The sequence below is a fragment of the Strigops habroptila genome, chromosome 1 (assembly GCF_004027225.2).
Source record: "Strigops habroptila isolate Jane chromosome 1, bStrHab1.2.pri, whole genome shotgun sequence".
Taxonomy (NCBI): domain Eukaryota; kingdom Metazoa; phylum Chordata; class Aves; order Psittaciformes; family Psittacidae; genus Strigops; species Strigops habroptila.
The window spans coordinates 142476825-142503197 of NC_044277.2; the positions used below are offsets into that span (position 1 = coordinate 142476825).

Here is a 26373-nt window from a genome sequence, read left to right on the forward strand (position 1 = left end):
TAAGAACAGTTTAATAACTGAAATATAATAATAATTATTATTATTATAGAAGGAAAGCTAGAGGGAGGAATAAAACCCAAGACAGACAAGTGATGCACAACACAACTGCTCACCACCCACTGACTGATACTCAGCCTGTCCCAAGCAGCCATCGGTGGCTCCTGGACAACCCTCCCCAGTTTCTATACTGGGCATGACATGCTGTGGTATGAACAAAAAAGGACTTCACATACTTTCATAAGGGTCTCTCTTGGGCTGAAGGACTGATCATAAAATACACCTTTATGCTATTATCCCTGAAAAGAAATTAATTTGGGCTTCAATTGTATGTGTCAGTTGAATGAACGACCAGCATCGTGACCCTGCCAAGAAGCCGCTGAAGCATTTATCTTTAAATGAAAGCTTCAACTATCTTAAAACCCCTCTCCCCAGTGATCTAAACACGTGCCTCTAAAAATGTCAATTCATAGCAGGTCACTGGCCATGGGAGAAAAAGGACACACACAGTCAGCAGTATCTTATCTCAGCAAACAACCCCATTTCTATCGTCGATGGTGTAGCTACCAACAGTCAGACATCAAAATATTCGAGGCTGAGTTTACACACACACACAAGACATGCACTAGTTACTCCAGCTGGTAGTATCGTTGTGTTTTATTTATTAAAAATAAACCTAACTCACAACTTAATGAAAAGCAAACTGGGATTTGTGCCTGAACTCTTGCTCTAAACATACCAAAAATAAGCACAGTGAAAGTCAACCTTAGACTGGAAACAACTGTAAACTAAGGTTCATACTGCCATACCGGATGATGAGTTAAAATAGAACAAATAAAACCACCAGTCAACAAGCATCATGTTCTTCCTTCAAAGATGAAGATGTTGTGAACCCAAGCCTGACCTCCATTATGTTTTCTTCTGTTGGTTAGAAGGAACGTGTCCATCTAAGCAACTGCAGAAACCGAGCCAAAGGGATGAGACAGCCCTGAATTTCTCTTATAGACTTAGTCCTTTTCAATAAAAGTGAGAAACATTGAGCAGACGAATGCACAACTGGACTACTCTGATCAAAATGCACTGTGGCAATTCAGTTACCTGAGAAAAACAGACACCAATATTGCAGAAATCTCTTTTTCAGTTCTCAAATGACATTAAAATGACCCAGTACACTTTGAAATACGTGATTCCCAGTGACTAGCCAGAGATTTAGGAATACATATTTCTCTATTTAAAATGATAAACATAAGCATGAAAATACATGAAACAATTAAAAGGCACTTTTAGCTGGCACATGGTTTCCTATATGCTACAGAAAACTGAGCCAGATACAACATTATACTGAATGTTACAGTGGTCCAAGCAGTCTAACAGTATACATGTAAAATACACACATTGACCAAATAAATAGGCAATTTGCAATGCCAGCATAGTTAACACAGGAAGAAATCCACATTGTAAAACATGTAAACAGTAAGGTATCTAGTAAGGACGTTTTCATTTTAGACATTATTATATGTTTAACATTACTGCATGCAACACTAAAAGTTTTATGGCACCTCTGTGTATCACTAGGCAAGAAACAGTCACAAGAAGACATCTGGAGAGAAATTCTCAGGTTGGGTCTAGTGCTGTATGCAGAATGGCAAACATCCTCAGGAACTGCACAGCTGGACAAGCCAGGTGCCTCTATGTAAAAGGCAACTTTATCCACGTACCCGTAATCCTCTGCACAAAGATGTGACCCTCAAGTTTTAAAAGGCACAGAAACATGAGTGGCATGCCAAGTACAGCAGTTACAAATGAGACCTGTGGTTTACCTGAGTTCAAGAGGTTCTTGTCAAAGGCAGCTAGACAACCTAAGTGTAAGTCCCACAAGAAATCAAGAGCTGTTCCCACCATCATTTCAACATAGTTGTTAAATCCAGACTGATTAAAAAATCCCTAATTAAACAATCTAGGCTTTCCTTACGGCTTCACTCCCATTCTTTGCATTTCAGAGAAACCACCTGCTGGAAACACGCTTTGGTGTAGGCTAAACAAGTATAACAAAATCAGCTGGAAATGAGAGAAAATCCATAACTGTACTTCTGAACTAGAAGAGCCCAAGCTCAACATTCACACTTACTTACACACACGGAGCTCTTCCAGGTGGCATACACAGTCTTTCACTACACGTACATAGCCACCTGCACACTAAACATGATGAATTTTCAAGCAGCAAGAGGTGCAAATGACAGTGTCACCTCCTTTGCTTAGATGCGTGCAACCTGGAGCTGCCTTGAGACAGTGATGTAGCCTATGTCTTCCAAGAGTCACTAACCAACACGCAGGAACAAATGACGTGTGAGAGAGGGAAAATACTGGACAAAACACTCTCCCCACTTTATTAATTGCCACAGTTTTAAGCTGGCAGTTAGGGATTCATTTTCTTTGTAATAAAAAGCAGGAGCGTACCTTTGCCACCCGTTTCACAACCAGAAGCGCATGCAGTCCTGGAGTGTCTCGACTGGTCTGGAGTTTGATAGATGTTCACCCTAAAACTGAAAGCTATCAACAGCTGAAGTTTAAAAACAAACAACAACAACCGAATACACACACACAAAAAACAAAACAACATCAACACACTTTTAAAAACAACACTCCTCTTCAGTTTTTCTTCCCTAGACCCCTGCGCTTACACCTGGATTTCCACAGGAAACTGCTATACCTAGTGTAAAATTACTCCACTGAACCATCCTGTTCCTTATCTTCCAGCAAGTATGTGCTGGTTTCTCCATTCTTCTCTTCATTTGTATCTCCATTGTCCTCTGATTGCCCTGATTTCTGATGAGTGAACATGTAAGTGTCATGGTCCGTGCATGTCAGAGGTGGAGGGTCCTCGGTGTTAGAAGAGCATTTAGTGTCTTTTCTGAAGGAGAATGGAGGTGGAGAAGGTGGCAAGCTACCAATGGGTCCATCAAAAGGCCGGTACACATCAACTTCTGGACTGACTGAGCCATTGGATTCCTTCAGCAAGTGCCCATAGACCATAGCATCATCAATAACTGCATAGACATGAGATTCGTTGTTTTTCCTCCCTTTTGTGAATAAGCCTTGTTTTGCTGGCATCTGGGTATTCACGTTAGGATTGTACACTCCCACCATGGGATCCTGGCTTTTCTTCTTCCTGTTAGAGAGTTGAAATCGTTAACATGTCATGAACAACACATGGATGGTGAGTGTGAAATCAGTGAATTACAAAGCTTCTGTTTACTCATCCCAGCTGCCCAGTCTACCTGGATTGAAGGCTTTACTTGAAATCTTAGGAAGAATAATCCTTGAGTCTAGACATGCTTTTTTAACAGAGCAGAAAATAACTTTACTGTTAATAATAGTTATTATTGTATTTAATAACTTACACTGTTTGGTTACCTAACTGCTGCTTTGCTGACCCTGACAGTTGTAAGATGAACTCCAATGGCCTTCCAAGCATGGCGGTCCTAGTTGTGCCATGTAAAGAGTCTCCCAATGTCCACAGACAGGATCTAGAGGCCATCAGATCCTCACAAAACAAGACTGAGCATTACTGAAGATGAGTAAGACAGTGGGTCCTCTAAGAAAGTTGCATTAACTCTTCTTGGTTTCACTTTCTGGAGTGATTGTTCCCAAAGTGGAAAGACCAAAGGCTGAACCAAAGATCTTCAAGCCTGTATTTGCAAAGTCTTTTCTGTGTGGCAGAGAAGTGTCCTTATAACTGGTCTAGTCATCATACTGCACAAATTCATTCCAGGTCTATAGCTTCAGGACCCCATCACGCTGCCAGCACTAAGCATACGTGTACCAGAAACCCCAAGCTATCAATGACTTCAGGCTCTGCTTGCATGAGTAATGCTACACGTTTGCTTTGCACAACCTAGTTCTCTCCCCAAGGGCTCATCTCATAGAAAAATGTTCTCACTTGACGTGCAAACTCCAGAAGTTGCTGGAGGTTGTGTAGATGAAAGATAGCTCCTAGTTTATCACAGCTTGTTTGAAGTCTTGCCTAGAGTCACATGTACAGCAGCCACATTCACCGCAACTTCATTTCACAGGAACGGCTGATGAAGCCTAACCAATGCCTTACTTACAGTGCAGCCAGAAGCCTGTGCTAAGGCCAAGATAGGCAATGCACTGGGCGTTGAAGTAAATGTGACTCCAGGATTGCTGCTCTACTCAAAGTCAGTCAATTTAGAGTAAAGCAGCATTCCTGGAGTTGCACCACTTCCACCACTCTTGTCTACATTACTCTTCAGACCCTTGTTCAAGGGTTATGTACAACATGTGGAACAGATGGCCCAGCAGCTCTCCCAAAATGCCTCTGGAACTGCTGAGTGACACATGCCAAATTATGAACTTACTTCTTCTTAACACAGCACACAGTCAGTCCAATAGCTGTGAGAACTCCAGCCCCGGCCACCACAGCAAGTATCACTCCTAGGTCTGCAAACAGACAAGGTACAAGGACACTGAGAAAGAGAGGGAAAACATTCAGCTTTCTCCTAAAAGCTGTCTGCGTTGGAACCTCCTCAGGAGTTCAACTGGAAGCAGAGCAGGAGTTTCACAGCCGTGCTCACCATGGGGCAACACAAGCTATTTCCAAGAGGTTGGAGGCTAAACAATGACAAAACTCCTGCTGCAAGCAGCAGAGCACGAATAAAAACCCCAACCAACCCACCCCAACTCCAAGAGTTCAACACAGCTCATGTGCTGCTAAACTTACCTCACATGCCTCTAGCTGAATAAGGGAAGAGAAGAAAGCGCAGAGAGACAGAGGGATTCAACAGAGGAAAGAGCGACATTTCACCAAGCTCCCCTCAATGCCATCCTTTCCTCTGAAACGCACAAGTTGTGTTGACCTGGGGTGTTCCAGGAGTCATAAAATTGATCAGGAAAGTCCATGTGCGAGCAAAGAAAAATGCTGTGTGTTTTACAGGTAGTATACATTACCAAAGAGGGAAAATAATATACATTAATTCTGTTTCAGTTCTAGCCTGTGTAGCCAATACTTCGACAGATAGCAGTCTCCCATAGGTGAAGAGGAAATACACGTGAAGAAAATTTACACAAGCAAAGCCTACCCTAAAAATGCAGCTAACCCCCCCTTTTTATAAAACTATTGATGCTTCAGGGACATGAAAGACATCAAGAATGCAGATTTTGCTGACAGTAGTCAGGATACTCTCCACTAAATGGTCAGACCTGACCCAGGGCTGATTTCTTGCTCATGTGAACACTGAGATTAATTGAACTGCTACCATGAAGACCACTTGCACGAGTAAGTTTGCATAAGCAAATCCCAAGTTATTAGTCAGGTCTGTGATGCTGGGAGAGAAAAATATCATTTGATCTTACACATTTTGACTGTGATCTCCGATTAAAAAAGCTAAATTAAATAAAAATAAAATAAAATCTAGTCTTACTCCCCCAAGCCCTGCAATACCCCAGCTCCTAAAAACAAAACCAAACGCCACAGAAAGAAACATAAAACTCTTCCTTCCTCCCCAGCTTCTAGAAGTACCCAGCTGTAACTCAGGTTTCTCAGGGACAGGGATCTCCAAAGGCAGAGCTCTCATGAACCTCACACCCAAGGAGGACCAGCATCCATTACTTTCCCCAAGGGAAAGCCGGGAAACAAGCAGAAAGCAAACCACCACAGCCTCCGAGGACTCACCTATCTGCTTGTCAGCAGAAGTCACTTGGAACTGCAAGATCAGCTGCGTCCTCTCCACAGGTTTACAGTTGGAGACGTTGACCCAGAAGTTGTGATACATATTTCGGGGCTGGGGCAGTAGCTCATCCTCACGGCGCACGGTCTCCTCTGCCCCTGGTGTCTCTTCCTTTATGTTGACATAGGCACGGCCCGTCTCACACACAATGCCCATGCGGTCCTTGGCGAACCCAAGGCGGGCAACTTGCTTGCTGGGCACAAGGACGTACCAGGATATGGAAACATAAGGAGGGAGACCATAAGGCCAGTTGGGAGTCTGCAAGTAAACTTTGGCTTTTGGATCTGGACTCACAGTGAAAGTGCACTCATCTGTAGTAAAGGAAAAGAATAAAGGAATGAAAACTTAGTTCTGGTGTCCTCAACAGAAGAAAGACATGGAGCAATAGGACAAGGGGTGACGGGTTCAAACTGAAACGAGAAGTTCAGGTTAGATCTAAGGCAGAAGTTCTTCCCTGTGAGGGTGGTGAAGTGCTGGCACAGGGTGCCCAGAGAAGTGGTGAATGCTCCATCCCTGGCAGTGTTTAGTGTCAGACAGAGCCTTAGGTGACATGGTTTAGTGTGAGGTGTCCCTGCCCATGGCAGAGGGTTGGAACTGGATGATCTTAAGGTCCTTTCCAACACAAACCAGTCTGTGATTCTATACAATCAATTGCACCTCAGTACCAGCAATACAACTCACTTATTGCCCCCTCCCACATCAGTAATTACCACAATTAGCACAGCTATATCCAGAGAATTTCCTACAACCAACTATCCACCACCTGGAGTACAAAGTTCCTTCCGCCTTCCAGGAATAAACCACCTCACTGATTCAGATAAAGGTTGATCCCAGCAATGGCTCCAGGACTCAACTCTAAAGAATTAAACTCTTATTTCTATTTACCCATATGTGCTCTAATAAGCGTATTGAGACATCCAACACTGTGCAGCCAAGTAGTCCAAAACACTACCTTACCTTTAATATGAGGCACAAAAGACATTTTCAGATCCTGATGGTTAGACTCATTGAGGAATTCTTTACCAAATGTTTTTAAAGATATGGTGATATTATTCCTCATCTGAATCTTTTCAATGGATCCACCAGGACAGAATACACCAACATTCAACTCGGTCTCTGGGGTGGCACTGACAATGCTGTAACTGTAGCTCCTGTTGCACCTCTGCTCTGGGACGTGTTGCTGAAGTTTCAAGGACGGAGATGTAATTTCTATGTTGATCAGATCAGGAGCCAAGAGCTTCCAAATAAACTTATACAGTCGAATTGGCAGCTGGGTGATAGCCTTGGGCACCGAAAGGGAATAGATCTTCCTCTGACACCATTGAAGATTGACACAGCCTGCAACCACAAAAACAAGTCCCAGGGGTTGTATTTTTCTTGCATAGGAAATATCTGGAAAAAGCAAGATTTCCTGTGTACCAGAGTACACACACACTGAAAGTACTGTCAGTTTTGTGTTAGAAACACAGATAAGCATCTACCTGAGAAAATATTACCCAAACATGTATCATTTGTATTAAAGAGCTTTCCTTCAAAGCGTGCAGGACACCAAACAACTCAACAGACACACACTCAAAATCCCTCACTCAAGATGCTACTTTTGCTGTATCACTTGCTGACTGGGACACTGTTGCAGTCGAACCAAAGTCCAGACATATATTAGAAAACTCTTTCCCTAATGGTAGTTGAAAGCATTTGGGAAGTTCTACATAAAGCGGACATGCAAGCAGCACAAGATGCATTCCGGATGGCCACCTTGGTCCTGCATTTTCATGGGCAGAGTTATGGCTCTGCTTCTCTGTTTCCATATTTTGCAGTTTCCTAAGAAAATTCTTAGGTGACTTCTGTCCTTTTCCATCTAGGAATGGCCATGCAGTTTCTATTTTTAAAGGCAGAATGATGTAGTGAACAACAAGATCATCTCTAGATTCATTATATTCATCTCCCAGCTGGCCAACGCCTGGTTTCCAACCACACTCTTATTTAAAATCCAAATGAGAGAGGTCTGGGCAACCCTTGGGGAAAAGCATGCAAAAATACTTCTCTAGGAAACAACATTAAGCCACTTCTGTCATACTTATGCCTTTTTCAGCTGTGATCCTCAGCTGGGACAAGTCCTTGCACAGAAAGGAGATCTTGTAGATGGCACCAGACACTAATGTCAATGTGCGGTCACAGGTGCGAGAATCCTTACAGATGAGGCATATTGGTTCAGACATGAGTGGAGTCCGGATGGGCCACCCTTCAAAGTGTATTGTCACAGTCGTGTTCCACTCCTTGCTCAGGTCGACCAAATGGGTGACATCTGCAAAGAAAAACATCCCAGAACTATTACTGGCAAGAAGCGTGGCACAGAGCAGAACGTCCTCCAGCTCTTCTCCCTGCATTAGACAAGCGGCTGTTTCTATATCAGCTAAGAAAACATTACTAACTTCTTTCCATCAGTGTCGTATGAACTCAGGCAGCATCATATAGCTCTTCAAATTAAAGGCCTTTCCACACACAAACCCCATTTTCCTATGACCTTCCAGCTACAAAAGAGTAAGACATATGCTATCTCCTTTTGAATCATAGAACCGTTTGGATTGGAAAAGACCTTAAAGCTCATCCAGTTCCAACCCCCTGCCATGGACAGGGACACCTCACACTAGGACAGGTTGCTCCAAGCCCTGTCCAGCCTGGCGTTGAACACTGCCAGGGACGGGGCAGCCACAGCTTCTCTGGGCACCCTGTGCCAGCGCCTCAGCACCCTCACAGGGAAGAACTTCTTCCTTATACCTAATCTAAATCTACCCTCTTTTGAAGGGTTAGGCAAGAGGTCAGACTGAATTCTCCAAGTCACTGGCACATGCAAGCACAGAACCTAGGATTTCTACCACAAGGTTTCTGATTCTTCAGTACATTTCATAGCAGCTAAACACAGAGAGGGTTAGATCAAGAAGTTATTTCAACTGGAGAGAGCTGTATTTTCGCCCATTTAATGACAAGCACCACAGACAGCTGTGTAATACTCAAATGTTTGGGAAGCTTTGAGAATATGCAGATACCAATGCATTTTTAATAAGAGCCATGTTTAACTCGCACACTGCAGATGGCTTATTTTAATCAAAATTTCAATACTGTCCTGAGGGCTGAACGTGAATCTTTGTGACTACCAAATCAGAGATGAAATCCTACAAAATCCCTAGAGAAACCACTGTTGTCTCTTAAATACAAGAAATTTATTACTTGCATTTCCAATTTGTCATTTCTATAAATGACAACCTGATTTTCATTTTTTAGGTTATTATAATCTTGTCTGCTGGCCATAAGCATATTAAAATTCATCTTTGCTTTCCAAAAGTAGAAGGGAGATAAAGCTGATTAACTGAATACAATGTTTTCACTCTGCCTAGCTTCCAAGCTGCAGCACACAATAAATGTGAGTAAACATGATCTGGTTAACAACAATTTTAGGAGTACTTGCTGTTCATGAGTGCAGCCAGACCTGACAGAGACAGAGTGGAGGATTACAGTGGTGAGATGCTATAGACCCTTTCTGGATCTGTGACTTCAACATACAGGCCATTTAAACTGTATTCCCTTTAAAATTCCCTAGAAAGCCTCTGAGTAGCTCCTGCTGCAGTGAGTCCAGAGTGTGGGCTTTCCTTTACCTGCTCCTCTGCAGTGAGTGTGCCTTGATTGTTAACCTCCACTATGAGCTGAGGTCAGAGCTAAGAAGCCAGATGATAAATCACTAACTCCATAGTTCACTACCTAGCCAGGCCTTTTATTTCAGTTTTTAGGTAAATGCTCTGGTATTACAAGTCATTGTGTTAAGCCAGTCTGAATTTGGAGCAAGAAAACAGGAAAAAAGTAAAATTTTAATGTAGGAACAAGCAGCAAAAACCTAAAGAACATCCAGATATGTAGGAGATACTATTAGTGGAGTATCTTACAACTTCCATGTCCAGTGTGATTTGGAGAAAGGAAGGAAAGGAAGGAAAGGAAAGGAAGGAAGGAAGGAAACACATATTGATGCCATTAGTATTATGGAGACAATTTTGCATTTCTCTTTTCACCAGTTCGTGCTACAGATCTTCCTACCTACCATGACATCAGGTTTCCCCTTGCTGAGTACAACTGCTTATGTCCAGAACAGAAATCTGGGCTCACATTATAAGTATGGTCTTTAAAATGTTGAATCTTATGTCTGAAAATAAAACTGTTGAATAAGCTTGAATTTGGTTTCTCTACTGGAGAACAGGCAGCGACATGTGAGCCTGGAAAACTCCTATCAAGCACTTATGGTCGTTGCCCAATAGCTAGATCAGGCCCTCAGAGGGAACACGGTCACAAGGAAAAGCTAGCCAGTGCTTAGCTCTGTCTATACAACGTGCAAGACCTGATACCCCAGGTGTTATAGGCATTTTTCAGTTGCACGATGCAGGTGCTGGAAAAGGAATCTCCTTTGCAAGTTACAGTGTAAAATCTACAGTGGAGCTTTATACTCCATTGCAAATCTCAGCATCACTGTTTGCCTTGCTGTAACCATGGCCAGTGGTACCCAGAGTGGTAAAACACTTCAGCATCGCTTGGCAACCCACCTCCTTAAACTCAAGGAGGGTTCAAAGTTCAAGAAACATTACCCAAAAACACCAGTATTTCTCTTTCTTGTGGTGCTCAGCCCAGCTGTCTGTAGGCAAAAGCAATGGAAGAGGCAGGCCAGGTACTTACTCTCATTGACCTGTGGGTGCTGAATGACGACTTGGAAGAGCAAGTGGAGGATGCCTGGGTTCTGAGCATCCTGATCACAGCCCTGCAGGGACAGGTTGAAGCTGCCAGCGATATTGGCAGGCTGGCTGTCGCTCAGCTTGAACACCTCTGGGTTGCTGGGGGAGCCAGGGATGTAATACTCCACCCTCTCCTCTTTCCTTTCGCAGTTGGAGAGGCTATAGTTGTGGAAAAACACGCTTGCTCTCATGTTCGAAGGAAGCATGAACTGCCATGTCATGAGTTCATCTTCTGGAAAGCCCCGTGGGTAGTTTGGGGACATCAGGGTGATTGAAGACTCCTCCTTCAAAATGGATTCAATAATGCATAACCCTAAAATGGGGTGAGGGAAACCATACAAAACAAGTTCCAATTAATGAAGACACACTGGCATATCTAGCAGCCCAGCAGCAGAGTATTTTGACAGTGAGATCATCCACTTCAGCTACAGGTTAGGTTATTACAAAACCTTCAGACTAAAACATATACTCCAGTTAATGCTTTTGTCTTTAATTACAGGAAAGGTAAGGGATATATTAATGCTCTGTTTTCAGTTTAGTGGGTTCACCTTTCAAGCACGTGGACAGACAAGCCTTTATTCTTTGGAAAGACCCCAGTTCCTACTTCTGCTCCTGGCTTTGCAAGATCAAACATGCCACCTGACAACTGCTTCTGCTTCACTGGGTTTTAGGAAACAAAAGATGTGAGCTTTTATACCAGCACAGAGCTCTCTGTCCAAAAGCCTCCCAGATCTAACAAGAGCACACCAGTGAAGAGCCTCAAATACGCATGATGAAACACAAATGTGAACCATGAAGGCTGTGTAAGACACTTTATGCTTGGATGACTTTTTGGCAGTGTGAAGTTGGGTACACAGAGATTACAGTCCTGCTCTAGGACTCCAGCAATGATGTGCAACTGTGAGCAATGCCAGGAGTTACAAAAACTCATGTTCTGCAAGCTCGAACCTGGACCAGGTTCCTTTTGTAACTGATAGCAAGAACTGCATAATTCAAGTACAGAGCAAGAACACCTCCCAGAGAGGGTTTGTCATGAGATCAGAAAGTAACCCAGTGATTGATCGCTATATAATATTCTAGGTATTTTAAGAAGATTGTTACACAATATTTTATGTTGCTGTGCAGGTTGAAACAGATAGTTGTATTTAAGCAGCCTCGTGTGTCTTCCAGGCACTGCTTCCCCTTTTCCCACCTTCCTCTCCTGAAGAAAGGCATTGGTTTGAAGCTCAAGAAGTTATATAGCTTTATTTAAACATAATCAAACCCAATTACACACTGCAACTAGCAGATAACTCTGTTGGCTCATTCTAATTATGCTATCTAGTCTCACCTAGCTGCAAACACAAAACCAACAGAGCAGGTACATTTAAGTTTTAGGAAGTTTAAAGAGATCAATAATTAATAATATGCGCCAAAAGCAGCAATGTGACAGTTTTAATACTTATCAACTGATCAAACTAAGATATTTTGACCCCAGAAGAGCACCAGCTACTGAACTAAAACCCATACAACAACAGCTTTCAGAAAAAGATGAAGTGGGAGTTATAGATAGCGGCACCAAAAAGTTACCTGAGAAGAAAAGTTTAAAGAATTGTGCTGCAATGTGCACAGTGAGGAAACATTACTTACGTTTTATGGATGCCCTGTTAGCTATGTTGAAGCCCGAGGTGGTGAGAGGTGAGTCCCATGGGAGGTGCAGAGACATGATAACTCCTCCCAGCAGCTTGACGCGAGACACGGAGCCATTCCTGCAGAAGGTGCCAATGTTGACCGTGGCCTTATCGATACAGCTGTTGATGTTGTAGCTGTGGAAATCCGGACACGTCTCTCCTGGCTCAATCTGCTTCAGCCACGGGGTAAATTTCAGTTCAAGTCCAGCCTTTGTGCTCGCCTTCACATCCCAGATGAAAGTCCTGTTAAGCCGAGGTAGTCCCGGTGGGTAAAGGTGAACATCTCCAAAGGGACACGGGCCTGACACACAGTCTAAATGCAGAGAGAGAACAGCCATGATACATGCTGGAAAGCATTCAAGTAAATAGGAATTTTAGTTTCCCTTTCATTGCTATTTTTGTAAGTTTAGGTTGCTCTTCTCTTTGACACGCACTAAAAGACACTCCTATATTCTGTGATTCTACGGTCACATGCTGTCTCTAAATAGGAGTCCTAGAGTAGACAGGATAAACCTGCTTTACTCAGGCTGACTAATCGAAGGGATTCATTGTCTCTAGTACTCCTGCCTTGTTTGCTGAAGAATTTAGAAGGTATTTAGTGAACAGGGTAGAGTGCCGAATGGGCAAAAGAGAAAAACACAATGTCAGGAGAGCTGGAAATCATGGATCTAGAGAAACAATTTTATCCCATCTCTCCCTGGCAAATCATTCATCTTTAAATTTTCCACTGCTTGCTATGAGCTGTATCTTCATTTCCTTGGTGCCCTGATGAACAACCTGGGCCTCAGATTTTGCAGAGGTGATGAATGACAATGGCCACTGCAGGATTCTGGGGAGAACTTAGAAAACTTGTCTCTGAAAAATCCAAATTATTGGTATTTCAAGCTGGACACTAAAAATAAGTACACTTCAACCTATGTCTAGGTGCTAAGTTAAAAGAAGAAATACCACAAGTGCATCTTTCAAATACATCATGAAATATTGTGAATATTATTATTTGCATTAATCATATGAATAAAACTCCAAAATGTGAAGAGAACTATCCCTGAACACCTCCCCAGAAACAAAAAAGATGTTACCAAAGACTGAATGCCCAATGAAGTTTGGGACCTCGTTGAGAAATAGCACGTGTTCATGCTATTAAAAAGTACATTAACACGCATACACCAGGGATGACATTCAGCACAAAGGAAGCTTTAGTTACAACACTTCCAGTTTTTCAGTTTCTTGACTTCAATAATGTTCATTAAATATAAGGAAACACGTGCATGTCTTCAATGCTTCTGCTGCCCCTATAGGCACAATCAAGCTGTTCAACAAATAATGTGGGTAATATATCATTAGAAGTGCTCAGAGGCTTTTGAGAAGAAAAAAAGATTCTTTAATGGGTTTACAAATTGCGGGAAAAGGGAAGGCAGCAGGAACGGATGCAACAATCATGTAACAGTTCCTGAAACAGTCAAGTTAACATTAATGCTGCCAGCTGTAAGGTTGTTTATCAGTGTTCAGAGGTTTCTTCTTTCCAAGGTTACAGGGGATACCTTAATACAGTAACAGGAAACAAAGGTATGTGGTTTTACTGGAAGAAAATTACCATGGGGGGGGGGGTGGTGGGAATTAAAAACCTGGATCTTACCAATATTCTTCTCAATTTCCATGACAAAATACTTCTCTGGAGTACTACAAGTGAAGGTAAAAGTCATGTTGTCCCCAGGCTTTATCTTGAGTTCAGACCTGATGACTTTTTTAACACGAATCTGACAGCTTTTTGAAACACTGGGTCTCGGTTTAATCGTAACCGTGACATTGTCCTCTGTACGAAGAGAGATCGTAAAGGATGCTAGGAAGGAAAAACAAATAGAGGTGTTTTGTTACTGGCACATATGGGTATCACCAGCCTCTCCACACACCCCCACAGATGTCACACTATCAGAAGGAATAGTTGCATCCGTGTTCTCAGAACTCTCTGGTGCTCGACTGACAGAAAATGCCTCACCTCTTCCAGTTCAGCACGCTTCATGCACCCAGAGAAGTATACACGGAATTTGTGTAGGACCAGTTCTGCTCCACTTTACCTTCACCAAGGTTATTTATTTCACATTTATAAAGTAGTTCAGCTACTCCTTTCAAATTTCTGTTGTCTTGATTTTGGTTTTCAGTCTATTATGCCCATCATAGAGCCGGCTTCATTTCTGAAGGCACCCATGAAGTCATGACTCAGTTCAGGAAGTTTATCAGCAGCCAAACGATAATGCAAGCCTCAGCTTCAATTGCACATGATGGCACAGGTGAATCTCTGGGTATACCTCAACAATTACAGTTGACCAGATGAGGTATCCCAGCAATACCAAAAGCACATCCCAACAGACATTTATACATGTGGTTACGGCCCTCTCCCATCTCCCCACCTTTTATAGCTCATTCCCTAAAGGTACAAGATGTCCATGCAATGCCCCGTGGAAGGTATCTGTGGCCTGGGATGGACCATGTGTGCTTGGATACCTCCTCTCCATCCCTGACATGACCATTGCCTTTTGGGGAATACATTGAATCCTCAGCAGTCTTCACAGATTTCAACCCATCCCCAAGCACTACCAAACGCAGGAGAAGCTCTCACAGGAAATACTGGAGCCACAGAATCAACTGCATGTTGAATAATCTTCTTTTATGGGTAGTGATTTATCAACAAATGGACCAATTCTGTCTGTCTTCTAAAAATATACACATGATAGAAGACACAAAGGAGCACTGACTGCACATTCAAGATGGCTAGAAAAGTTACTAGCATCAGTTTGATGCTTAGCAAAGATTAAGCCCAGCCCTGGCTGAAGCAAGTAAAGTTTGCATTGAAGTCAACCATACCCCAGCCCCAGGTCAAAGTCTGTCTACAGCACTTGTGCTTTTAGTGTTTATGGTAAAAAAAAAATTACATATATATATATGTAATATTTTTTATATATATATATATATATAAAAAGATATCAAGAAATAAGGGTACCCCAAGTTCTGCTCATAAAGGTCTATTCCTTGAGCAGAACATCACACAGGGCTGCATGACCAAGGTCTGCCCATACACCAGGTTGGGAATCCTCTTGTTCATTAACCCAAATAAAAAGATATTTACCTTAGAAAATGCAGCAGTGCAGCACCCCTGAAGCCATTCCCATTGCCAGGAAGGCACAGAACAGCTGGATTGGAAATACACATCTGCAGGGTGCCCCAGGCTCTGCCTGACTGTTCCGCACCCTTTCAGCACCTAAACATCCAGCCTGGTCCAAGCTGCTACAGCTACAGTGGTGGTAAGGATGCTGGCCAAAGACTTGGGGTTTCACCTAGTGAGAGCTGTGAGCAGCAGGGCTGAGCACACAGAGGAACCCTTGATCAGCAGAACTCTTGCATGAGCACACCAGAGACCCGCAGCCACCCCACCATCCTTCCCAGTGTGCCACTGGGAACACTGCAGCTTCAGGTTTGCAAACACCAGGCATCAAAAACCTCCCCAGTAGGGGGAGTAGGGCAGGAGAGAGTTACCCCATCGTGCGTTTAGTTGAGTTTTGTTGGTCTTGAGCATTTTTCCAACCTTTCTGGCTTTTCTATACAATCTTGGAGTTGAAAGACTTAGCAAGTCGTCGAAACTGCCTTACGTATTTGTCTCTAGTATCAAAGGCTTTAAATGAAACACCTCACACGCCATGAGGCTTGCCAAATTTCTATACATACTTGTTAACAATGAATTTACTAACCCTCTAATACCATTAGTGAGAACCTGATCACCAAGTAAGTTTCCTCCAGCTTTTAAGTGACAGGAAAGTCCTCTGACCTGAGAGCCTAACACTGAATTCTCTTTCCTTTTCCAATGCTGGCACTACCCAGCATCTATGTTTCTGCCTTATGAATGCTTGGGCAGAGATTTCCAATATGGGGTTTCCCTGAGGAAAAATAAACAACAGAAGAAGATGACCATACAGGCCAGGACCTGCCTTGTGCAATGGCCTTCTAAGCACACAAGGGGATAATTGCAGGGACAACATCTGCAGGGTGGTGAAAAGAAGAGAGCAAAGCGAAGCCAGGGCTGCTCCTCTCCTCCTTTGGGAGGAAGAAGTTTCCTGAAGAGCAAGTGAAACAACTGCTCCTAGCCTAGCCCAGAGTTTGGTTTTCCATACCACTTGTCATTTGTGGGGTTCTTTCAGGCTTTTTATTTATCATACTTAGTGCACAAAATACCCTTTGACCACAATGGTTGTAATTTTTCTGATGTTAGTGTCATGAAGTGTTCTGAAGCCTAATACCAATAATTAATAACTACACACAAAAGAGACTTCTTTCTTGCATAAAGTAATTGCTATACTCGTCTACAGTTTGTAAGTATTGCTGAAAAGTCTGCTCCTTGCTTTCTCGTCAAACAGTTATCACTATTCCTTGTCCCATCCCCGAGATAGCACAACCATATGGCCAAATTGGCAGGACAGAGAAACACAAATAACAGTCAGTGCTTCTGAAGCAAATCACAGACTGGTTTGGGTTGGAAAGGAACTTAAAGCTCATCCAGCTCCAACCCCCTGCCATGGGCAGGGACACCTCACACTAGAGCAGGTTGCTCCAAGCCCCTCTGTCCAACCTGGCCTTGAACACTGCCAGGGATGGGGCAGCCACAACTGCTCGCGCATGGCTCCGATACCATTTTTAGTCATGAGGATTAAGTTTAAGCATAACCTTAAGCACGTGACTAGCTTTAGACCAAAACAAATACACGCCCTGAGCTGAAACCAAGGAGCAGAGATTTTCCGTGTTTTGAATGGCGTTTTGAAAGAAGCAAAGCCTCCCTACAATGGAAAAAACAAAGCATCATCTTCCTCAGCTCTTGAAACACCTTACTTCTGCTGCCTGGGTTTTTTGCTACCCCTTCCTCCTCCCGACTTCATAACCACGTAGCCATTTGCTTCCCTGCAGGAAGATCAAATCCTTGTCAGCTCAGTATTACTGATTACTACTGGCCTCATGCCTCAGCTTTCCAAAACAGGACCTGCCTGTTCAATCAGGCAGTCCTCTTCATCAGGGACTGTAGCAATAGGACAATGGGTGATGGGGTCAAACTGAAAGAGGGGAAGTTCAGGTTGGATATAAGGAAGAAGTTCTTCCCTGGGAGGGTGCTGAGGCGCTGGCACAGGGTGCCCAGAGAAGCTGTGGCTGCCCCATCCCTGGCAGTGTTCAAGGCCAGGTTGGACACAGGGGCTTGGAGCAACCTGCTCTAGTGTGAGGTGTCCCTGCCCATGGCAGGGGATTGGAACTGGATGAGCTTTAAGGTCCTTCCCAGTCTGGGATTCTAAAATCACAGAACTACTTCAATGATCAATGTATCAGCATCCCAGTAGGCAACAAGGGTGCAGATACACACCAAATTAAGCTCATCAAAGCTATCTGTCAGAAGCCCCGACCAGGACAGACACCAAGCTAGATTACTGCATAAAGAAACAGCTTGCTAAGATGAAACTACATAGAGAGTAATTTTGGCCAAGAAATAAGAGCACAGTGCTGTAATGTCAACAGCAACCAGCTGCTGGGGATGTGCTAAACTACATTAGACTATCAAATCCCATCTGCATAGGAAAAATAGAAAAGAATGCAGAAAGTATATCCAGTGATCCCAAAGTCACTAAAAGTAAATGGCTAAATGGGCTAAACCCCCCAAACTACAGACACACAGAGCATACTTTAAAAGCACCGCTATTGCAGAACTTTTATAAACATGAGTGAGTCTTTGTGACTCACACTAATGTGCCTTTGTCTGTGATTCCCACTGCCTGCCTTTTTATTAGGATTACCAGTAACTGCACACGTTTCTTGTAAAGGAGGCATTTCCATGCCTCATCAATGCTGCACAGGGATGACACACAGGATATCCAAACCAGCAAGAGGAAGAATTGCCAAGCCGGATCTAGTCTCTGTCTACACAATGGAATCATTGGACCAGAAGATGTCAGAGGTGAAGCCTCCAGTCCTGAGCTGGTTCACGAGCTGGCATAGGCATCTCATCTCACCCTAATTTTTTTCCTCTAAGCAATTGGAGTTTTGCAGTCTCCCATGGCTATTTCTTCAACTGCCCTCATCTCGGGCTGCATTTTCTTTGCTGCAACTGGATTTCACTACTGCTCATTCTTATTTCAGACTGCCTTCACGGCAGCTGTCTCACCACAGCATCCCTTTATCACTAGAGTAACACACCTCTCTCTGCAAACACACCTTGGCTAGCTTTTTCTCAGTTGTATGATGTTTTTCCTCCAAACCTAACATCAATTTCATGGCTCAGAGCTCTCCAACTTGAGTTAGAAACAAACTGCATAGCGCAAAACAAGTAGCATTACCCCGGAGAGCTGAGTCTAAATTTATCTACTGTTGTTGCACCTGACACTAATCTCCTGATATTTTTTAATATGTATATATAAATGTCAAAGAGACATTTTTTCCTGTACAAAAGAAGGGTGCAATGTAGAAGAGTAGTAGAGCAAGTGGCACTCATACAGCATGTGCATATGTACATACAAGGGAAGGACTTAGCAGGACAGCAATTTTTATAGCTATGTACAGTGCCTTGCTAAACAGAGCAGGAGTTAGAATGGCGTCCAACTAGTTTTAGCTAGAGGGTTGCATTTTATTGCAGCAATTTATCCATAAGGATCTATGGATTGTTTCATGTGACTTCACTGGACAGCCCGAGGAACCAAAGCCCACAAGAGCCACCAACAGGAAAATCCCAGATGTTACCTTTCCCAAAATAACTGTTGTTTTGCTCAGTCCGGTTCAATCGTGGGCTTGTTCCACTTGAGCCATTTTTAATGCAAACCAGTTGGATGAGGCTGACTCAGGCACCACTCACAAGCCAGAGGAGCTGGAGGAGACGGGTTTGCTGCAGAGGACGAGTAGTGGCAACACTCACTCCGGATATGAAGTACCTGGATCCAAACCCCTGTTCTGCCCGAGGGGGATCTGAACCCATACAACCAACACACCTCTCCAGAGAACAGGCTTGGCCACCACAGTGCTTCATGCCATCGCCTTGGTACCGGGATTGCACTGCGGTGCTGTTTGCTCTACAGCTTGGTAGGCTCTCCTGGAAAGCTCAGCAGCCCTTCTGCACCCTTTGCAGGGATGCTGGCCCACATGCATGCTCGTAGCCTGCTGAGGTTGTTCCACCACACATAATCTACTGCAAGGGTCATGGCAAGGTGTTGGGAAGCAAGGGGTTCAACTTAGCTAGAGGGGTGATGGTTTTAAACTAAAAGAGGGAGATTCAGGCTGGGTGTGAGGAAGAAATTCTGTATAGTGAGGGTGGTTAAACACTGGCACAGGTTGCCCACAGAGGTGGTGGATGCCCCATCCCTGGAGACATTCCAGGCCAGGCTGGATGTGGGTCTGGGCAACCTGATCTAGCTGAAGATGTCCCTGCTCATTGCAGGGGGTTGGACTGGATGAGCTTTGAAGGTCCCTTCCAACCCAAACTGCTCTATGGTTCTATAGCCACACAGTAACCAAGGCATAAGTTAACTGATTTCCATTTCAAGCCACACCAATTCCTCTCTCTGATCTAATGGATGGTCTAGGTACAGGAGACGCCAGCATTAGCAGGACACATTCAGAGCAATTAATCCAAAACACCCTTTGCCTAGTGAGGGGACCTCAAGGCAGTCTCCTGCATGATGGGAATCGTGGGCTCCAGCTCCCACATCCCAGTGTCTCAGCCCCAATGGCTCAGCTAAGAGACCTGCTCCTTATCAACCATTTCCCCACCACCTCCAACACAATTCACTGCACAGCTGACTTAAATTTGCCAACAGGTCAAAGAATACTTAAATGAGTAAACATCTACCTGCTTTGCTGCCTCAAGCTGTTTGTACCTGCCTTACTGCATTTTTATTTATCACATTGAGTCCAACTCTACAGTTTCTCTACAGCACCTGATTGCCCAAGCATCATCCCCTCCACCACTTCCACCTACAAGGCCCATCCAGGTAACTGCCTTAGCCCTTAGCAAAGTCAGTCAGGGACCTATACACCATTCATACTTTCCCCTACTAAACGGTGCTGTGAGCAGCAGAGATCACAAGCACAACCACAAATTACAGCCAGCCCTGCTTGCTGCAAGCTGCTGAAATCCTGTTGGACCCTACAAAGCAAACATGTTTTCTGTTTACATTTAAAATGTAAACTAACTACTCTCTGCATTGCTCAGTGACGCCCTTATGCTTGGACTTGGTCTTCCAGTACCACGCTTGCTTGGGATGTGAGGTCTGTGTTTTGCAAAAGGATTGTTTCAGGGAATCACCCGGAAAATTAAAGCTTCAAAGCTTGTAAACACTTAGAGGTAGATGCTGCCAATGATATGATATGGCAGTGATATGCCAGGGTTAGCACCCACATCTCAAGAGAGGGCACCTGGGGGAGAACATCCATTCCTCAGCCACCACAGTACAACCCACTAATCTTCACTGATGGGATAAGGGATGGGGATGTGGAGCAGGTGAGATGTCACACATCCCATTCTCCTCCTCATCAGGGAGGAAGGGTGGACGCTGCTGGGGTAGTGATGTTACAAGCCATCCCAGCACAATTCACCAGAGAAGGTGTCTCAGTACTCCAGGCCAACAAGGATGCTCACTCAAAAGCTGTTCATTCATGAATTTGCAATGCCTGACAGGAATAAAGTACCTTCCGATTTTAAAAAACTTCAGAAAAAATGAGTACTTTAGAACCTTTTTTGAAGATTATCAAGACACACACTTGTGTAAAAGAGATTTTTAAAAGAAGCTTTTTCACCAAGAGTGGGAAAACCAGACACGGCGATTTGGCAAGCTTAGCTGTAATTACCGAAAGGAGGATGTTGCCTCTGAGCTGCCTTTTCTTAATTATTATTTTACAGATATGAAGTTCTGCTGCTTCTGTGGCAGTGAGATGCAGAACTCAGCGAATGCTGTCTGCAAGCTGTGTTTGCTTGCCCAGTTTATCCCTACCTTGATGTAAGCCAGTGAGAAGCCATCATCTTAGAGCATGTCTGAGCAGCTCTTCAGTTTTGGCTCTGGTTAACCTAGGTGGAAAAGCGCATTTCACAATCAGGGGTCCCTCCCATGCTAAACATCCTGCCCACAGCTCTTTGTTTCTCACTCCTGAGGAACTTCAGATCGTCTCTCACTCCTGAGGAACTCCAGATCATCCCTTTTCACCCCTCTGCCTGCTGTCCCCATACACTAATCTCTCAGCTTTGTCCACAGACCCAGAAAATCCAGGAACAACTCCAAAATGCCGTCATTATCATACCTCTCAACATAATAGTTTGCTCTGACAGTGAGTAACTACGTTCACCTTGTTCCCCAAGAAACCAGGCACAGCTCGAAGTAGGCTCTCCCATGGCACGCTTGAGGGTGGATGGTTGTTAAAGGGTGTCCAACAAAACAGGCAAAGGTGAGACTTCTCCCCATTATAGGAGATAGGTTAAAAAAAACCGAAACAAAACAGAAATCTGTTTTCCAACAGCACTGGCAGCCTGAGCACTCAGAAGCAAGGCTAGACTGTACTAACACATGCAAAATTCACATCTCCTAGACATTACAGCACAATTCTTCAGCTGGCTCTGCCTGAAGGTCTTCCAGATCACATCAATGCTATCTGCACTGGACAGGTTCAGCTACAGGCAGCAAACCCTCACCTCTGTCACCAGCAAACCCACCAGATTTCACTCTGAAAAAACAGCCAGCAACCAACAGTTTACTAAGCACAGCACAACCCACATCCTTTCCTTCATGCCCTGTCCTTCACAAGCAGATGTTGAGCAAGAGGAATCTGTGTAGTCATATCACCCACAGATTACAGAAGTTTTCGAGTTGAGGGATGGTGACCAGGCTCTATCGCCTGAATCCTACTAAGAGAGTACCAAAAGTCACCAAGTGCTCTATGGGAACTGGTTAATGGTTTGGCTCCAACAAATCAACCCCTGCTGCAGTGGGTTATCTACTCCAGGGCTGAGGTTTGACAGAGATACTGGAGCAGCATCAGTGAGACAGCCGATGTCTCAGAAACTGCTGGAAGTGCTTTGTTAAAGTAACATCTTCAGACTTCTCCCAGTTGGGCAAAGGTTTATAAATTATAAAAATTATTAAAAATGTGGCCTTCACATTACCTCTACATCCTTTAGACTTATTAAAGACAGACCAACAAATGAAAAACACGCACAAATCTCATCTGTTACAAACAAACATCTCAAACCCACAAAAACCTGGCATTGAGGAAAAAAGTGTATTTTATGGTGGAAAATGTAAGGTAGTAGCACCGGAACTGAGACAGAGTAAGTCATTTACTATAAACACAGTATTTTCTAGAGAGTAAAAACTGGGCACTCCAGACTGATAATGGCATGAGGCAAGCAAAAAAAAAAAAAAGTACAATAAAATACTCATGCACATTAGTTGTGGTCTTAAAAGGAGACGTCTCCATCGAGTGAGCAAACGGCAATCCAAAATGGAAATAATCGAGCTTCCACCGACTGTCAGAGGAGCACAAACAAGACGGTTATTTATATTCTGTCAGAACAGCAGAAAGACCCTGCTAACAGCTTAGGGTTTTTTATTTTATTAAAAGAAGCATCTTTATGTGTGGACACTGACTCAAATCAGTCAGTTGCCAAGAAAAGGTTAACTGGAGGGTAAAGCAAGAAGGAACGTAGCATTATCTGCAGATTCATTTATTATAACAATGACATTTTAAAGACAAACCCCCAAAAAACACATGCAGATTTTATCACATAAGGATATTTTAAATCTGAAGTATTTATGTTGCATAGACATCATAAAAATCTGAATAACTTAATTATCAGTGCTTCAACAAAACATGATTTAGTTGGGAAACATATTTTCAAAGGTCAGATATGCAATACTTCATTCACACATCCATGCACAGCTATCACACCAAATACTTCTGTAGTTTTCCACCTATAAATTAACCAGGGTTTCATTTGATAAGTTATGCATACAGTTGCATCTGAAGTAAACCCTCTGAAGACAGTGTGACCAGCCATGCTTGACCCACACATCCCTACAGGACAAAGAACACCACCATAATACTGTACCTGCTGGGAAAAGGTGGAGGGAGACAGTGAGAGAAGAAATTACTTCGTGAAGATGACAAGAGACAGCTTTAAAGATAGGATCATCAAGATTTGTACCTGTCTCACCAGAGCATCACCAGACCCCAAGAAGAGGCATCTGTGACTTATACCCACCTTGTGTGTGGTTCTGCACACCTAAACCTGGCCTCACTGACAGGCGGATGGCTTCAACCTGCAGTCAAATGGCAGCAACAGCAGAGCCAGCACCAACATCAGCACCAGGCAAAGGAAACTCCTTAAAAACTACTACCTTGGGTTTTCAGGACAAACCTTTGCCCAGGGAAGTGTTCCAACGACAGTTTTGGTTGTGCAATAACAAAAGCAACTCCCACTGAGAGGAAGCACACGCCAGGCACATGAGATCTGCCAGCAAACACTCCCCGGTCCCACTAACACCATCACAACCTTCAGCCTACCAACTCATGTCACTAAACCAGCCGAGATTGAGCCATCTTTTTTTTGTGGGGCTAGGAGTCCACGAAAAGGAGGAAAGGCACTGAGTTTGATAGGATGATAGAGGACCCAGCACACAGGAGTAGTGGTGCTTGTGCAGGAGATGTGCTTGTGCAGTGAGCAGAAGCATGCAGCTGGAAAGGAACGGACTGAAGGAGGGACCACCATCAGTGACAGCAAACCACTGGGTCCACCAGTGGCACTTTGTGCAACTCCACTGTTACTAACTTTGCTTTACAGACCAACTTCATGGTTTGCCTCAGGGCAAGGTCAGTAGTTGGGGAGCTCCCTGCTTCCTCTAGATTAAGCTGAGAAAGCCCCAGACCACAGACATCTCATTTGTTGGGATGATTTGCACAATAAGGATAGACTAACGTAAGTTTTTTGTCAGACTCACCATTTTTCTTCCATTTCCTGCACCTTCCCATCAAGAGCTATTACAATCACACGCAAAGGAGACTTGCTCAGCTCTCAAAGGACACAACCTGCACCCACCACCACCACGCAGCTGGCACCCCGCTCAGCACTGCACCCAACCAAACCAATGGTGCGGGCTCAACCTTGCATAAAGCAGGTATAAACTTTTATTTTTTACACCAACATGAACGTATAATTTGTTTGGATGTTTTAAACAAGAGAGAGGGGGAAAAAGAAATAGGAGCAGATGATAACAATAAGCAAAAATCAAAGGCATGGGCTCATAAGTAACAAGTTCCCAAGGAACAAGTGACAGCACAAGAGGAAATGGCCTCAAGCTGCACCAGGGGAGGTTTAGACTGGAGATGAGGAACAATTCCTTCCCCAGAGGGTGCTCAGGCATTGGAACAGGCTGCCCAGGGCAGTGCTGGAGTCACCGTCCCTGCAAGTGTTCACACCCCGTGTAGCCGAGGCCCTCAGTGCCATGGGTTAGTGGTGGCCTTGGCAGTGCTGGGAAACGGTTGGACTGGATGAGCTTAAAGGTCTTTTCTAAACCAGTTGATTCTATGATTCTATGTATGAAAAATTATGCAGCTGATGGTTTTTTCACTTGCTGCTTCAACACCACAAGACCTTTGGAAAGCATAGCTCCTCTCCTTCTAGCGCTGACCCATCTAGGGTTTGTTTTCTTTGAAAGCAACACACAATTAACTACAGCATAATAGTCTTTCTTCTTCCTTTGAAGTGGCTTAGAGAAGCAAATAACTGCCGTTCACTCTACTCACAGGCAATACATTAAAAGCAAATAAGACTACACAGCCTTAAACTTAAACCTCATCACTGTCTAATTTTACAGTCAACGTTTAGGCTGTATTATTTACAATAACAATGGCTGTGAGCCATACTTCAGCATAAACGGTGCAGTTAAAGGTAACAGCAGCGCTAAAAAGGCACGAGTTTCACATCAGGTTATTCATAGTCACTGCTAATGACTTGGTAGTTATTTGGATAGAAGAACTCATACTTCAAGAGAGCTTAACAGAACTAATAGCTACAGACCCTTGGGTGACATGGTCTAGTGTGAGGTGTCCCTGCCCATGGCAGGGGGCTGGAACTGGATGATCTTAAGGTCTTTTCCAACCCAAACCATTCTGTGATTCTAATATTCTAAACCAAACTGTTTAGATTTGAGGATGAGCCCTTTTTTTTGCAATCAAGCCACTTCGGAAATCAAGGCAAACCCCACGCACTGTCTCTGTGTTCATAACTGGAATTCTTTTGGGGTCGCAGACAGGATTTAAGGAAATTATTCATAGGTTACATACATGGGATTGCATCAAGCATCCCGGAACTTCAAGAAACATGGAGCTGGTAGTGAGCAGCAGCCTCCCATTGAACTACGTGACCCAGCTGGGCAGACAAGCCATTCTGTGTCCCTGCACGTACAAATCATCCATTGCTCTATGTAAGTACTATAGAAAGAACAGTATTCTATTCGCTTAACAGCTTATGTGACTGCATGGTTCAGCACAGAGCATGATCCTGCAAGCTCCCGTTCCTTACAGAGAATTAAAGCATCCAGGGAAAAGGACTTTGTGAAGTTTACTTCCATAATTAATCCTCCACCACGAGAGAATGTAGACATCAAACCACTCGTCCTGTTAGAGTTTATCTCAAGGCCAAAGTGGCCGGAATGCCCAAACGAAAGGTGCTGGGACCGGGTGTCCCTATACCGACGATGTTTGGGGGATGCCGGAGCGCCCGGCCCGACGCTTCCTGGAACCGGGACCGTCAACTTCCACCGCGGGCAGGACACGGGGTGTCCGGGGCCACCCCGCCCGCCTGCACCGGAGAGACACGACCCGCTCCCACCGGGGGCTACATGTGAGCATCACGGAGCCGACTGTCCCGCTTCCCCTCCCTTAGCCCCCCCCTGCCCGGGCAGCCCCGCCGGGCTCGCGGGGGTGAGGGGTGCCCCCGCCGCCCCATGCCTACCTTCCCGCTGCAGGAGCTGCGCCGAGGCGGCGAGCAGCGCGGCCAGGAGCGCGGCCAGCGCCCGGCCCGCCGCCATCTCCCCGCATGGGCCCGGCGCCGAGGCGGGCGCGGGTCCCTCGGGCGCCGCCGCCGCTTCCTGCTCCACCTCGCACCTGGCGCGGGGCGGGACG

At 44.4% G+C, this 26373-nt stretch overlaps 1 protein-coding gene across 1 annotated transcript; it reads right to left on the bottom strand.

Moving 5' to 3' along the window:
• Positions 1-630: 630 nt before the first annotated feature.
• Positions 631-26373, bottom strand: CDCP1 (CUB domain containing protein 1). The gene is made up of 9 exons (XM_030487312.1): positions 26204-26373; positions 13823-14026; positions 12146-12499; positions 10461-10829; positions 7822-8049; positions 6702-7082; positions 5690-6055; positions 4377-4458; positions 631-3166 (listed from the first exon to the last, which is right to left on the bottom strand). Exons 1-9 carry the CDS (start codon positions 26277-26279, stop codon positions 2719-2721), a joined length of 2508 nt encoding a protein of 835 aa, XP_030343172.1. The 5' UTR covers positions 26280-26373; the 3' UTR covers positions 631-2718.